Source organism: Austrofundulus limnaeus, unplaced genomic scaffold, assembly GCF_001266775.1.
Source record: "Austrofundulus limnaeus strain Quisiro unplaced genomic scaffold, Austrofundulus_limnaeus-1.0 Scaffold164, whole genome shotgun sequence".
Lineage (NCBI taxonomy): Eukaryota > Metazoa > Chordata > Actinopteri > Cyprinodontiformes > Rivulidae > Austrofundulus > Austrofundulus limnaeus.
In genome coordinates this window covers 1,140,774-1,157,792 of record NW_013952566.1, presented here as the reverse complement: position 1 = coordinate 1,157,792, position 17,019 = coordinate 1,140,774, and the positions used below count along the sequence as shown (strand labels likewise).

General features: G+C 41.6%; 1 protein-coding gene across 1 annotated transcript in view; it reads right to left on the bottom strand.

The window, feature by feature from the left end:
* Window positions 1-234: 234 nt before the first annotated feature.
* LOC106523723 (mitogen-activated protein kinase kinase kinase 11) overlaps window positions 235-17,019 on the bottom strand; it is a 68,843-nt gene continuing 52,058 nt past the window's right edge. Inside the window, exons 6-10 of the mRNA XM_014017251.1 lie at window positions 14,991-15,107; window positions 11,078-11,249; window positions 10,856-10,968; window positions 10,073-10,696; window positions 235-2,394 (exon numbers count right to left, since the gene is read on the bottom strand). Of these exons, the coding sequence (XP_013872705.1) occupies window positions 1,793-2,394; window positions 10,073-10,696; window positions 10,856-10,968; window positions 11,078-11,249; window positions 14,991-15,107 (1,628 nt within the window). The 3' untranslated portion in view covers window positions 235-1,792. The remainder of the gene's footprint in view (window positions 2,395-10,072; window positions 10,697-10,855; window positions 10,969-11,077; window positions 11,250-14,990; window positions 15,108-17,019) is intronic.

Here is a 17,019-nt window from a genome sequence, read left to right as displayed (position 1 = left end):
GCTGCACAGTCAGGAATAACTGAAGTAGAGCCATGTCAGAGGTCTGATTGTTTATTTATGGTATTGAAAAAAGACACAAGTGTGTTTGTGCATTTATGTATAACATAATTTGTGTGTTTGTGTAATATTGGTACATATCAGTTATCGGCCATTACAGCAATAATAATACTGGATATCGATATCGGCTGGAATTTTCATATCGGTGCATCCCTAAAATAAAACCACCAATAAAGCTGTTTTTACCATTTTTATTTGCATTGCTTCAGCTTGATACTGTCGCCATTAAACCTTTATCGTGTCCTGTAAACGCATAATAACAAAATTATTATGGGAGACTTGTTACACAAACTAAGAATATCTTTTATCCTTTTCAACATGTCTCTGTTCACGTCGACCATTACGGTGCTGTCACTTGGCGGCGTGTCAACAATAAGTTGAATTAAACCCCGCCCACCTCAGCTCTTCGACCTATCACCTCCAAACCTAAAACATCTCTTTAAAACCTGCAACACTGATAGATGGACTGTTTTTGTTTTTTTTCGTTCTCAGAACCACAGCTTCTGTTCAGTCGAAATCATAAAGAAATCCCTTTGTTTTAATTAGCCTTCTCTTATCTCACTCCTGGTCTAATTCATTTTAACATAAATTCTGGATTCATTCAGGGAAAAAAATTCAGAGTGTCTGGAGTATGCTCCGATTTCRGAGCTTAAACAAACAGTTAAATTGTGGAAAATATTAAATAAGATTTAACTACAACACTGATAAAAGATTTAGCTGATCCTTGCTTAAACAGGTGAGGATGTGGGGATATGTTGAGGCTATTCCTGCTGGGAAAGTAGATTTATTTCAACTRTGTGGCACTGAACCGAGGCAGAAACTAATCTGCAAACATTTCCTCGTCCTCGCCCCTACCCATTGGCGTTCTTTGGCACAGGAAGGGAAATCGGCGGGCTCCCCGTCTTGTTTTTCTGCGTAGCGTCACCTGCCAGCCGAATAAATCTGTTCAATCCCCGGCATTTTCAGAGGAATGTGACTGGAATGCTATCTGCTTCTCTGAGGAATGCCTGTCTTGAATTTCATGAGGGGCCTAGAATTTCCACTCTGAGTGGATTCTCCCAAAATGCTACAGAGTTAAAAAAAAAAAGGTTTCTTTGAAGACTGAGACAGAGGAACGCTCACACAGAAGACTTTTTATACAGCACTGCGGTAAGACGATGTGGAAAATCGGGCCAGATTCATAGCATCTTACCTTTGKACCAGATTAAGGAACCTTGAAAAGATATATTAAAAACACTTCACAAAATAAGGCACTCTGATTGTTTCTATTGTCCTGAATGCTTTCAGTCTGTAGAGGCAGACGGGGCTGCGAGAGTCGCCTGATCCACCTCTGAATTGTCACATCGCTTCAAAGGCAGAGATGAAAGCGGGGGATATGAGCAGTCTGATAGAATCTGAAGACAGGTCTGGTGAACTGGATTCTCCTCCTTCAAAGGGGAACAGTAACAGAGGCAGGCGACAAGGTTGAAATGGGCACCAGCTATTGGTTCACAGGCAGCAATCCCACAATTCACGGTACCACCTTTCACTGGCTTTCTGCTTTCCAAAGCAGCAGGCTGGTGGATAAATAACACCTGTGATGATCGGGGGTCCCATGGGGGCAATCCCCCTCAGTAGGCTTGTTTTTTTTAGATTCTAAATCTTTGTCATGAAATAAGACAGTAGTAAAAAGAGTCCCAAACTGTACTCTTGTGGTTATATCTGCAGTTGTGAATATCCACGATTGAGGTTAAACTCAGAACCTGTCATCTCTGAGTTGGGTRGGGGACTTGAAGGGTTTGAGCCCCAGTGTCCTGCGGGGGTGGACCCTCTCTTTGGTTGCATCGAGGGGCTTGCTGCAGGCCGCCCAGTCCAGGTCGATGAGGGGCGAGTCGGCTGAGCTGATAGGAGCTATGCGGAACGAGGGRAGCGTGGGGGAGCCGTTGGCGGAGCACGGCGCCGAGCGGGAGGTGGGGAACGGAGCCGAGAAGGGGTCGAAGGGAGAGGCCGCGTCCGAGCCGCTCGAGGGGTCCGCCTTGAGTGCAAAGGGGTCGCAGTCCGGGGTGGGGAAAGGGTCGCAGCTGGTGAAGGGGTTGGTGGGCGAGGGATGGTAGCTCAGAAGGTTGCTGTCCGTGCGGACTGGGCTCCGGCCTCCGGCTGAGTTCACGCCTCCAGCTGAGATGAAACTCCAGGGGTCGATGCGGGGGCGGACAGGAGACGGCCGGGGCCGGGGAATGACGCTGACCTCCAGACGGCGGGTTTTGGGGCTCCAGAGGGCAGGGTTGGAGTGGAGATAGTAGGGCACCAAAGCCTTGTCCTCMGAGTCCTGGGTGTCTTGGCACAAGGGCAGGTCTAAAACTGGAAAGAAGAGACATCAGTATTATACCTCTGAAGATAGTTCAGATCCTTTAACGTAGGGTTCTGTTGCAAGGTTATAAGGACAGTCTGGTGAATTTTCAAAGAATGTTTGGTGAAATAATTATCAACAGTAAGCATTTTACCAGTCAGGACATCAGTCATYAAGCATTGAGTAGTGAGAGAAGGCAGATGTCTTGTTAGACTAGACCAGAGGTATCCAGTCCTGGTCCTCAAGTCCATTATCCCACATATTTTTAAAAGGTTTCTCTGCTCCAACACACCTGGTTTAATGATTGGGTGATTAACAGGCTTCTGCAGAAATCAAAGGGGTAATGCAATCCCTGAATTAGGTGTGTTGGAWTTAGAGAACTGAGCAAAACATGCAGGATAGCGGTKCTCGAGGACCAGGATTGYACAKCTCTGGGCTAGATTAATGGCTAGCCAAATTGGAACCCTTTTTTTGTTTTTGTGAGAATTCAGAAAACTTTTTTTTTCTTTTGCTTCGTGGCCCAAATCCTTCCCTTTTAAAACAAACAAACAAACAAACAAACAAACAAACAAACAAACAGACAAACAAACAACATACTGGTGTAAAAGAACACTGAATTATTAAACCTCCAGACTTTTGCCTCACACAGGTTATTTAGTTTGTCACTGTTTCCTCAACTGAGCATCCTCTGTTACTACATGAACATCTGCCTGAGGAGCACTTGTGTAGGAACACGTTAAGAAAGTAGTGATTACTCAAAATGTAAAAAATAATAATAATTATCGTGCTCATAGCAGCACTTCAATATTAGCTAATGTAGCGCTCTTTCACACCCTTATGTCATTTTTAAGAAAAAGTTATTTTATAAGTCTGAAAAGCTAAAAAAAAACAGGCCCTCGTTTGGCTAGCCATTAGCCTAGCCATGAACTTAATTCTGCGCTCTAAAGCTGCTGTAACGCGGGTTTTGAGTAAACACTGAAAATGTTGCAAAAAAGAAATGCGAATTAGGAATGTTTCCATCTACTGGTTTTGCGCAAAAAATAATTASGTCAGACTTTTTCGGAAGATCCAAAAACCACCTCAAGCGAGCATAAAAACCTTTTTGTGAAACTGTGGATGTTTTTTCAAATTTTGCCATTTCAAACCTTTTCTAATGCAATACTTCAAAACGTGCACAAAACACAGCTAGTGACTGATGTTGTTTACCCTGTTGTTTACTATGTGACAGGACATTTCAATAACCGCCAGACCATCAAACAGAGTCCGTTTAGAGAAATACAGATAAGTTGGTGAACTAAGACCTAAACTTGAGAAGTTTTGCTAGAAAAGGCTAAATACAGATGAGCCCTGTCAGCTCATCGTTGCCCTGTGATGAGCTAACAGAGCAACATATGTTAGCTCCGCAATCTGGTCAGAAGTAAACTTTGTTTCTCTTTTTATATTAACTGTTCATAACCTTCCCTTTAACKCTAGTTTATACACTTTGAACAATTAGTTTACCATATAAATAAAACATAAAAATGCTGGGTCCATTACTGCAAACCTTTAAACAAAGATACAATCTGAAATACTGTACAGGCTAAATATTCAATATTCATTGCTTTGACTTTAACCATCTTATTTGAGGATGAGCTAATTGTTATTCTGCAAATCACTTCCTAACTAATTTTATTTCTTCRGAGTTCCCTCACACAGTCCTCACCCATTCAGCAAAAACGCATAACCCTCTGAAAATGATGAAAACAGAAGCTAGAAAGTGACATACTCTGCAGTAAGAAATGGGACAATTACAAGAGAAGAATGTTGATGTAATTAGTCTAACGAAGTGTAACATAGTGCTGTGTGAGTGGTTGACAGAGTTGCTGTGGCAGTAAACGAAGCYGCTGACAAGAACATTAAACTCAGGATAAATRGCCCCGAATGAACATTTTTGCCATTCGCGGATGCGACGTGTCTGCTGGATGGTGTTATTTACCCGAGCAGCCGCTCTGCTGAGTTACACCGCTGACAGGGGGAGCGATCAGGAGCAACACCAGAGCCGATAAAAAGAAAATAAAGTTGGTGAAGAAGTCCTCTGAATTCAAGTCTCTCCATTCAGACCATCAGTTTTGACTGAGTATCTGTGTCTGCATCATGGCAGGCACTGATTTAAGGCCCAGAATTCCTTAAAGGGATACTTATCACCCACTGCCTTTCATGCCAGATTAGACAAAAAAACAATAGTTTGTGGAGAAAGGACAGAGTTGTAGTTGATGTGGTCAAACCTACGACTACTGCCACATCAAATGTTAGCTCAATATCTAAATCTGACTAAGGTGAAGAATTTATAGGGTGGTTTTTGTTGATCAGTTCTCCTGGGTAACTTTAGCTGAATTGAGTCCAATAGTTATTCRGTCATTGATGTGGATTTTGTGGTTACTTTCAGAAAGTTTTGTAAAAAAAAWTGTAATCCAGTGTTTAATCACCATAGAGTAATATAAGACAACTAGAGTCCTCTGGTCACGTGACCTTGTGGTTCACACTAGCAATGGCAGCCATTGGATTGGAGGGCAAATGTCTGTTTTTGGTGAATATTGGCTAAACAGTTCAGAGTAACAACGAAGTAAAAATACTAATAAAATGTTTATAATATTATAATAATAAAATACATATACAAGCTATATAGTAATAATGAAATATAAAATTGTAAAAATGACAGAAAGATGTGTGTTATGGATGTAACAACAGAAGATAAACTYGAAAAGGACTAATTGTGTGGCATATTGTTAAACAGAGTCTAGCAGTAAGTTTGCTGTACAAACTGAACCAGGCTACTATTTAGTACAAATTATTATACTGTCTAARACATGCTGCTATTGCTTCCAGTTGTTGTAGTATTTACATTTCATTGGATGGACCTAATATATTTTCCTTGTATATCATCMAGTATGTTTGTTATATGAAATTAACATCAATGAAGATAAAAACAAGCATTGACACTATTGAGACCATTTGTTCTTCCATATGTATTTCGGAACCAGTCTCATCCCGCAATTTTTGTGCTACTTCAACAATTCATAAATGAGAACGTTCAGTTCCTTCAGGGCATTTCGGGTATGGCTTTGATATTTCAGCTATTTATAATTTTTAGCTATTTCACTTTTTCGGCCACATTTTTCCCATGGAAAATGAATGGCAAAGTTTTTAACATCTTTAAAACCCTTTAAAATGTTTATAACTCTTTACGGCACTTGACAAATTTTGTTCTGGTTCAGTTCTTTTTAACTTCCTTGTGCTATATTTAGCTTCTTTTGTTGCTAATTTTAGCKTTTTACTGCTATTTCTTGCTAAAATTCTACTCCTTTCGGCTATTTTTTTTTGCTAGATTGTACTCTTTTGTGCTTTCAGCCTTTTTTTTTCTAATTTGAGCTTTAAATGCTTCTTTCAGTTGTGTTCTGCTTATTTCAGCTGTTTGCTGCAGTTCTAAAACACTGTTAAGCTGTTATTAGCTAAAATGAGTTTTTAAGCTAAATTTACATTCTGGAGGTCATTCCTCTTTCTTTCTACTAAGTTCTGGAAACATGCACTCCTGCATCTTTATGCTAAATGCAGCATTTTCAGCAACATTTTAGCTATTTTGATGCACATTTCGGCTGTTTTAGCTATTTTACAACAAATTGCAATTTTTGTACTTTTCTGCTAATTTTGCCTTTTTTTTTACACCACTTTCACCATCTGTAAGCTAGTTTTAACTTGTGTCTGCTACCTTTAGCTTCTTATAATACTAATTTTAGCTTTTATCTGCTACTTTAGCTATTGTTTCTGGAAAATTCTGTTTTTTGGTGCTTCAATGCCTTCAAATGAACTTGCATTAAAATTTAGCTTTCAGCTAAGGTTTTCAGCAAGAAATATTCACCCTTGCAATTCCTCTAGTTATGAATTATATTAATTTACTGTAAAGAAATTAAAAAWTATTTTGACACAGATGTAAACAATAGATGGGGCAGTTTGTGCTCCCTCTAGTTGTTTTATATAACTCTATATGTTCAAGATATGTTTTTGCTACTGACAGTAAGCCACTGGAGAAAATATTATCAATAATATTAAACATGCCAGAATGTGAGACAAACAACTGGCCCTTTAACTCCACAAGGCTTTTTTTGTGCCTCTGTTATTGACAACATGCTGTTTATGAGCTTCTGGCTGTAAGCAGCAAAACACACAAGGCGTGTGTGTTCAGAACCTGCGGGCTGAGCTGGGAGACCCTCTCTGTGGAGAATCTGAGTCAGTCAGACCCGACGCAGAGTGTGAAACGTTACCAGGAGGTGGTCCCTGATGGGCCTCGCTCGCCTCCAAAACAGCACAACACTTACACTGTTGCAGCTGTGAACCGAGCCACAGCTTTTTAAAAACGCTGATTAGCCTTCGGGGTAAAATAATATGAGATGACGCGACGCGCGCAAAGAAAACATGCCATGTTTGATAAATCTGAAAGGGAAACTGATGCTAATTTCTTCTGAGTGCGACATTTTATCCTGTTTCACGTTTCCCATGCTGACATCCAGTTAGCTGAAGACGGACTCAGTGGATTTTAAGGACCCTTTCAGAAAGTGATCACTGAATGTGCCTCTACAGCTGATGGACGACAACAGAACAACCTGCACTGAAAAGGCAATGAGTCAGACAGGTTTCTGCGAGACGGCTTACCCAGGTGAAGAGGGAACACTCTTAAAGCACTTTCCTCATTGTGGCATCATGTATAAAGTTATTTAAAGGTTTGACCAAAATGGGTATAACTCCTTTCTCATCGTCAAACGATCTTAGTTTTAAACTGGCACAAAAGTCACTGAGCAATATACATTCCTACAATACAGTAGGTCTTTATAAAAATAAAACTGTCTTGAAAGAAGCAAAACCTATAAAAGACTGGACGCTAGCCCTAGTTAGCAAGTATTAGCAGTGAAGTATGACAAGGGCCAGCTGTTACCTGAGATATGCAAATAGAAGGACAGCTTTTATGTAAATAAAAAAGCTCCTGCAGCACTGAAGTGTCCTTGTGCCAGACAAAAAAAGAAATCTCTCCAAAAAGAAAGGTAAAGTATTAATTCGGGGAGAACCATGAGGGAGCGTCGTCATGCTGAGGAGGGACATAATTCAAGGTTAAAGCTGGATTCACATTTCTGTGTGCGGGGGTCTCGAGAAACACGACCAGTGAGGAGTTCCAGATGAATCGCAATGATGAAATTAAAAACCAAATCTGAGACCCAACCTGGGACAGAGCATGTGCTTTAAGGAAGGACTCAGGTGATTTAGATGGGCTTTTTAATCAGGTAGTCAGATATAAAAAAAAACACCTTTGTTATAATTAAACTAGCAGAGACAGAATACCTCTTAGCTTAACAAAAAGCAGGTAGTAAAAGCTTTGTTTGAACTAAATCCTGTTTTACATCTTTTATGCTACGACTTCTACTGTAGGGGTGTCTAAAATCTAGTGATGGAAGGAGAGGACGAAGCAGTAAAGCTCCACTGCAAATGAAAAGCTACAGGCTGCACTAGAATAAAAATAAAATAAAAAATTAGAGATGCACATAATGATTACTCTGAAGTACTGGGCACGCAGATGAGTACTTGCGGTTTGACTCCCATCACCCATCGGAGTCATCAGGACTCTGTATCACAGAAGCCAAGGACATTTTGGTGAAGAGAAGACGCCCGTCGTTCGTTTTGCTAATAGCTGATAGCCGATTTGTGAAACTTATGGTGCGTTCACACCGAACGCGATTTCAGCGTCAGGAGCAGCAGGTTTACATACAAAGTCTATGGTGGATGCGCTTCAAGCAACGTCGGGAAGTTCTGCGGCGCCTCAAGCGCGATTAGAGCAGCGCGATTTGGACGATTTGGACGATCTGAGCGTCGAACGCTCAGATCGTCCAAATCGTCCAAATCGCTGAAGTTAGAAAATCTGAACTTTTGCAGCTCGACGCACCGCGTCAACCAATCAGAGAGACTCCACTGTGTGACGTAGTGACATATTTCCCGACGGGACAGTTTACTGAATGAGGTCCACTAACCTGAAACAGACGGAGCGGAGCTCTTTAGCTAAAATGAGTGCTGCAGTCGTGTCCTGATCCGCAGCAATGCGTGGCAGCGACTCATCAGACTGAAAAAAATAGTCCTGAAAGCGAGCTGTGAGCCTCTTCTCTGAATTATCTGGTGAATTAATTATGAATTAATTATCTGATGAACGTGACACGTTCTGGCTGTCTGTAAATAAAGCAAAGCCACTTCCTCGTCCGACATTAAACAGAGCCCGACAGAGGAGGGAGGGGCGGGGCGGCTGTCGTCGTGCAGCGCAGGTGTCCTGCGTCTGACCTCAAAGTGCACAAGCTTCAAACTTCAGCGTTGGCTGCGATTTTGACGCTGAAATCGCGTTCGGTGTGAACGCACCATTAGCCCACCTCTGTCAGCGGGACATTATGTTGTTAAAAAAAAGGTCAAGACACAACTCAATCTAGAACGATATGTTGCTACTACTGACTGAATGGATTAGTACGGTCTCCAGAATGGCTCTGCCAAACTTGACTATCCAGAGGGATTGTAAACCATTAAAAGTTCTCTGTTTCCCAGTCAAGCAGCCTCTCAAAGCAAAGTGTTCCCTCTTGCTGCCTGGGTACAGGGTTCATGCAGGTTTCAGTAAGTTCAATTTAAAACCTTTTAAAGACCTTTTAAGACCATTAGGAATGACACTTAAGACCAAACCGACACATTAACAGGAACAGTCAAATGGTCCCAGAAATTTTAACATAGAAACCTTTTATTGCTATCAATTTAGCTATTTAAATAATATTTAATTTCAATACAAGAACACTGAATTATTTAAATGAAATTGTCAAATTTGACTGCTGTGTACTGCTTCCAACAGAGTGCTAAAATCACTGATATCAGTCAAGTCTCATTGAAAACACACTTCCCGTGTTTAAACGACAAGCAGAAGACATGACTGAACGTCTTTGTTTTTTGGGGGCTTAATAAGCTGCCGTATGAGGGGGCTTGTAATGCAAACAGGTCGAAAACATTGAAGTAAACTGTGCCATTTTTTGCCTGCAGTTATCACAGGATTTGTAGTTTAACGTGTACAAAGACCGGTAGCAAACTAAGCACTTCATGAAGACAGATCGAGTCAACCTCTGATTACAGCTCTTTACTCTATTTATGCAGCCAATGCTACTTGGGAATGATCAAAAGTAAAAAATTAAGACTTGACAAAATTAAATTTAAGATCTTGGATGAAAATCTGGGCGTTTTTAAGACTTTTTAGGCCTAAAATTTAGATTTTCAAATTGTAGACTTTTTTAGACTTTTGAAGACCCTGTGGGTAACCAGTCTCGGAAAACCAGTCAGACTCATTACATTTTCAATGCAGGTCGTTCTGTTGTCTTCATCCAACCCTAGTCAGGGGGTGTCTGTCGTCCTGACCGCCTCAACCTTGTGAGGTACCAACGTCCTGCTCTGAAAGCCAGTGGGCCAGTGATTCTTAGTCTGGTCCTAAACTTCAGAACTTATCTAGTGTGGTGTGATGGCCCCATAGCTGCACAACCAACTATGTGTACTAATGCTACACTAAGGTAAGTAGTTTCCGACCATCATGGAGGAACAAAAGGTCTTGGTGACGTCATGTTTACTTTAGCATGAGTAGAAAAACAGACCAACCTAGCTGAGAAGCATGTAGTAGGCCTTGGCTGGACCTCCTCCTCCTCTCCACTCTGTGTTCCAAACCTTCAAAGCTCAGCTCCCCGTTGCTGGAACCAGAACTGGCGGTCCATTCCCCAGGGCTGGCCCTGTCTTGCTGCTGCTGCATCCCGGGGCTCGGCGGGCTGGTGTACGTCTGCTGCGTCCGGGGTCCGGCCCTCTCTCTCGGGTTGGGTGGAGGCGGCGTCAGAGGCTGTGGTTTCAGCTCCTGGTATTGTAGGGCTAATTCCAAAAGTGGTCTGGGGAGCGGCTCAGAGGTGGAGAAGGTGATGAGGTCGTCTACTGTTGGGGGGTCTGTTATTAGGGGCATGGGGTGGGAGATCTCAAGTTCGAAGGAGGTGCGGTCTTCTAAAGAAGGGAGGTTGTTTCGAGGCGGCACCCTGGGGGGAATCTCCAAACCCCGGCCTAGTCCTATAGAAGCCAGGATGGAGCCAGTGCCTAGCAGAGCCCGGTGGGTGTTTTTAAGCATGCTGCCCAAAGAGCCCCGCTCAGACATCGGGGAGCTTGCGGGGGAGTAGCCCCCTTCCTCACTGCCCGAGTCTCCCTGAGAGGGGGGAAGCCGTAGACTGTCCTTTACAGAGGAGCCTGCAGAAAGAGAACAGAAGTTTGAGACAGAAAACAGATGACTCAACGCATTTATTATTCATTCAGCTTCTATTTCTAATTCACACTCCTGCCACTCATGTGAATTTTAACTACAGTTAACCATGAAGTCGGCGGTTAGAGCGATGAAGGGCGCAGTACCGTTCTGAGCAGCCGATGGGGTTGGCGTGGAGGGTCGGTACTCCTCAAAGTCATCCCTGGACTCGCCGTTCTCGTTGCTGTCTGACTCCAGGAGCTTGGCCCTCATCGACAGGCTGAAAGCAGCCAGAATTTCAATGAGGAAAGGCTGATGAATTAAGCAGAGCCAAATCACAGCCCTGTAAATGTTCAAATGCAGGAAAAGAAGAAAAGATCCCAGTGTACCTGCTTTCCTGGGGACTGAGGCGCAGGACTTTAGGGCTTTTAGGACTCTTTGGGCTTTGGGGCCTCCAGTGGGGACTCAACCTCAGCTCGCCATTTGATTGCTTGAGAGAGGGGGTCTCTATGGACCGGACTGGACTGAGACCAAACGCCCTGCCTCTGTCACTGGGACTGACTGGAGAGAAGAAAAGAAGAGTTAAACTAGCACAAAAGTACCTTTTTTAACTTTAATGAGAAGAGAGCTTTAAAAAATGAGTTTTTACCAAAAAAAAAAACAACAACACACAGACCTCAAACTGACTTGAGTTGATAAAACTGCTTCTTTTTCTACTTGTTCCAGAAAGTTGGGAGTCCCAATGAGCTCTAAAACTAATCATGTGGATGCAGTCCACACCATAACATACCCTTAGACATGCTTCACAAAGTGTGAGGAGAGGGAGCCAGCGTCACCTCAGAGAAGACGAGGAGCAGAGCTCTAAGAAAAGACCAGATTGCACCTGCCGACTTCTGGCAACATCTCGCCGCCCCCCTCCAACCCATCGTGTTGTTGTTGAGGCAGAATGTGTAAACCGTGTTTAGTCACACGTAGGTTGTATACATTGGACTTCCTGCCACATGTTTCAACTTTTTGTCACACAGCTGGAAAGAGCCTATGGATTCTTTTCTCAGCACTGAAGTTAGTGCAGAAAAATCAAAACAGTACTTCTTATTTTTTTACACGATACACAAGAAAACAAATCTGAACTTTCTTTGCCTCAGATTAAAAAGAGTATTTTGTTGTTGTATATTTGGTGGGTATTTCAGAACAAAAAAAGAGATTCACTCAGAACATGGTCGGTATCTGATAATGAGGGAAACAGATGATTAATTTCTATCCTGAGACACATTAACTGAAAACTCAATCCTATTATACTTTATGGCTTGGCACTGCCATGTTTCTTTTAAACAACTATCTGTGAAGTCGCTTTTGAAAGGTATTTGAGGAAGGGTAACAGGTCAAAAACTATATTTCTTACACCACAGGTAGCACTCAGAAAAAATGTTAACTAGTTTAAAGGTAAATAAAAAGCTATATAACTCTCATGAGTTAAACTGTGACGTTAAGCAGAGACGGCAAAAACGACAAGTGGTTGAAGCCAGGGCCGCCACCAGGAGGGAGGTCACGAGGGGCAATGGCCTCCTCTAAAGACATTTCTACATTGTAAGGCTCGGTGCAGACTCAAGACATGCTTTAGTTATATTCTGCATAGAAGCTAGAAGCTAAAACTTATATCATAATTAGGAATGAACTGATGTGAAAATTTCAGCCGATATGGATATCTGATTTAAATATTGCTGTTACAGACACAAATTATTTACACATATACATAAATGCACAAACACACGTCTTTTTTCAATACCATAAATAAACAACCAGACCTCTGACATGGCTCTCCACTTCAGTTATTCTTGGCTGCTCAGTGTCACCAACACTATCATGATCAAAAAGATCCCCCCCTCCCAAAACAAAAGCATAAAAATAAAAAGTGTGAAATCAGTATCGGACGTTAATATCACCCAGTTTTCTTTATCGGACCGATACCAATGTGCAAAAAAATGACCATCGGCCGATACTGACGTTAATGCCGATATATCATGCATAATCATAACATTTTGTCTCTCTTCCAGAAGAAAATACACCTGGACTAGTCAGTCTGTATTTGTCTGTGTCTCTTTCCTGTCTCCAAACYCAGCGGTTGAAGCAGATGGCCGCCTGTCCTGAGCCTGGGCCTGGTCCTGGTTCTGCTGGAGGTTTCTTCCTGTTAAAAGGGAGTTTTTCCTCTCCACTGTCACCAATGTGCTGCTCAGGATGGGAGATTGTGATGAAGTGACTCACACAATCTGCTGACTTCTTCTTTAGATTGTTTGTTGTGTACAGTGCCCTGAGATGATGTATGTTGTGACTTGGCTCTATATAAATAAACTGAAATGAAATAAACTGAACTGAATAATATAACTCCTAATTTCACTCGATATGATATTTGGATATCGATATGAATACAGTAAAAATGTCAGAAAAACTGCAGAGAACACCAATATTTACTGTACCTACAAACCTGATATTTAAGACATTTTTTATTAAAATTATGATTAGTCAGAACAAAAAGCAACATATTTCAAATTTACTTTATGACTAGTCATAATTTCATTGTTCATATCTGAAATGTATGTTTCAGATAGTCATTTATTGCAGATATCTTGAATTAAAGCCTCCATACAGCTTAATGCTTAATCTGACACCATTAAAACAAGTCAGACAATATAAATATTTATATAAATATAAATAGGTATTCTGCTTAGTCAAAATGTTATTAGAGATATTTTAATCAACTAATATGTTTAGTCATAAACCAATATCAAATATCTGGAATGTAAGTGTGGTGAAGCTGATTTTATGTCACAATGGCCTGCCAACCCATGATCGCACAATGACATATATCAATCAAATTTTTTACAAAGTCATATCACCATCATTGAAATGTTTTCTATCGCAATATATCTATATCAAATTATAGTCCAGCACCAATTCTGTAGCTTCCAGTTTTTACTTGTTTTTATTTTTATTTCATGTCTGCTGAATAAGTTGTGTTCTTGCATTGGTTTTATGAGTCTCAGAGGATGAACACATCCATATTTGGAAAAGTCGATGCTTTAGATCCCTGTCCCTAAAGTAAAATGTAGAATCTGTCTAATAAGGTAGAAATAAAATCAATCTAAGCCTGTCCCACCAGGCAGAGAAAAAACAAAAAAACAAACTCATGGCACAAATATCACACTGACAGTCTGCTGAGCTGGAAAAGATGCTAACTAAAACAAGCCTCCAGTCTATCAATTCTATAAAAAAAGGGGGGGGGGGGGCTGGTTTGAGTTCCTTGTTATCTTATTTGTCAGAAAAAGAGCCAATGGAACGGAGCTCAGTCGACTAATGCAAATCGCTCAGGCTGTTCTGGAGACAAATCTCTGTTTTAGACCCCAGAGATAAATCACTGCTAGCTGCTAAGAGGGCGAGCATAAATAAGCACTAAACACATTTTAATGACAGCCGCACATGGCTTACTGACTCCCATTAGAGGGAGTCATTTGGAAATTAAAAAAAAATAAAATAAAAAAAGCCAGCCCACTATTTAATGAACAAATGAGGCGAGCAGATGTTTTACGTTTCTTTACCACTTCTGGAGATACATTCTTTCAACCACAAGTTGTTCTTCTATATTAACCTCTGCGCTCACTGCTTAGTAAAACCCTTTTTATTGCCTTGCTTCTCCACCACTACAGATTTTTTTTGTTTTTGTTTCTGGGTTTTTTTATTAGAAAAACACTGCAACACTGATGGAGAATCCCTGAGCGAACATCTCAGGACGTTGGGAGTGACGAGCAGCAGAGGACTGTAAACCTCTGAGGAAGGAAAAAAGAAAAAAGGCTATTTGTGATTCAGCCAACCGCACTGTGACCGCTGCATGCAGATAAAAACTGACTGTGCCTAAATACGTTTTAACACACAGCTGATTGGCGCCCTCTGCTGGTGAGCTGCAGTAACTGCAAACAGAAGGAGCAGAGGAGGACTGGTGGGAATAAAGGCAAAAAAAAGTGCTGAACTGCAGAGAGGAAGTCAGATAATATTTAGACTGGAACCGACTATAGAAAAGGGAAAAGGGTGTGTGTGAGAGGCAGAGCAGGGAGGGAAGAGAACAGGAGGCCCACTGGGAATCGAGGGGGAAGACAAAAGACGTGAGCATTTAGGAGAACATGAAAGGAGCTGGAAACAGAACCGTGACGGCTCACAGACGTACACGATTGCTGGTTACGGTCCCCGCTGCCTTCACCGTCAGGAAAACAGCAGAAACATTAAATACACCTGTGGCCTGTGTTCACTCACGTTGGATTGCACGAAACCGTGGGCCGAAGGAAGGCGAGGAGCCCGGACCCAAATCAGGGGAGTTCCTCCTCTTTTCCAGAGCCGGGGATGCCTGAACTGTAATTTTATGGATGAAATCTGCAACAACACACATTTCCAACAGAATGTTAGACAATCATATTGTTATATTGAAGGTGAAGACACCTCCTCCCCAACATTGATAATGATAGGCTTTACAGTTTAGTTTGCTTCACAGGGACACTCAGAAACTGTAATTACAGATAATTATGTGGCAAATAACCTGAATTTGTAATTACTGCCATTTTTAGTAAACAGGCGACTGATTGGATCGTTTCACATCTCAACAGAAGAGCTGTGATTCTGCAGCATATTTGTATTCCTTAAAAACAACCTAAACTTTCCCTCTTATCAAGTGGATAATCACAAATGAACCCACAAAAACACAGAATATACAACCCCAATGAGTTGGGACGCAATATGGTGATTTGCAAAGGTTTTTCAACCTACATTCAGCTGAACACACTACAAAGATATTTAATGTTCAAACAGATAAACTTTGTTTTTTTAATATTCACTCACACTGAATTTGATCCAAAAATGGGTCAATGGATCCCTCAATAAGTGTTTGTGAACTGAGGACACTAATTGTTGAAGCTTTGTATCTGGAACTCTTTCATTCTTGCTTTATGAACAACTTCAGTCACTCAACAGTCCGGGGGTCTCTTCATCATGCTCCACACATTTCCATCAGGAGACAGGTGTGGACTGCAGCCAGGCCAGTCTAGTTCCTGCACTCTTTTACTACAGCGTGTGTCTTGGCATTGTTTTGCTGAAATCAGCAGGACGTCCCTGAAAAAGACGTGGTTTGATGGCAGCATGTGTTGTTCCAAAACCTGGATGTAGCTTTCAGCATTAATGGTGTCTTCACAGATGTGACCCCATACCATCAGAGAGGCTGGCTTTTGAACTTTGTGCTGAAAACAATCTTTTTCCTCTTCGTCCATGATTTTCAAAAACAGTTTGAAATGTGGACTGAAGACGTTTCACTTCACATCCAGGCAGCTTTCTCAGTTCTAATCCATGTCTTCAGTTTCAGTATAGAAGTCCAGTTGTTTTGTTTTTAACTTTTTTTTTTAATTGATCATGACTTGGATGACTGAGAATCTTTACCAGCAAATGTGGACTGGTCAGACCACAGGACACTTTTCCACTCTGCATCAGTCCATCTCAGAGGAGCTCAGGTCCAGAGAAGCCGACGGTGTTTCTGTGTGTTGTTGATGTCTGGCCATCACTTTGCATGATAGAGCTTTAACTTGTAGACATAGAGGTGAACTGTGTTCACCGTCAGGTTTTCTGAAGTTTTCCTGAGCCCATGTGTTTATATCGTTACAGAATGATGTGGGTTTTTAATGCAGAGCTGCCTGAGGGGTCAAAGGTCACAGGCATTCAATGTTAAGCTGCGTTCACAACGAACGTGATTTCAGCGTCAGGAGCATCAGGTTTACATGAAATGTCTGTGGTGAACACGCATCTAGCAGCGTTAGGAAGTGCTGCGGTGCAATTTGAGCGATCTGATCAATTTGAGTTAGAAAATCTGAACTTTTGCAGCTCGACACGCCACGTCAACCAATCAGAGACTCCACTGTGTGACGTAGTGAGATTTTCAGACAGGACAGTTTACTGAATGATGTCCACAAACCTGAGATAGATGGACAGGAGCTCTTTAGCTGAAATTAACCATCTGTAGTCGGTGTCCTGACAGGAGATATCAGCACCAATGCAGGTCAGCGGCTCATCAAACTGGACTCGGGACAGTTCTGAAAGCGAGCCTCGTTCGCTCGCAGCTCCTYGATAGGGCTGTGTATTGGCAAGAATTTGGCGATACGATACATATCATAACAGAGGGGTCACGATACGATATATCCCGATATATTGCAATACTGTACGCAAGGCAATATATTGTGATATATTGCGATTTTTTTGTCCAAAAAGTCTATTAATTAAAAACCTCTTACTGAAAAAAAAAGAA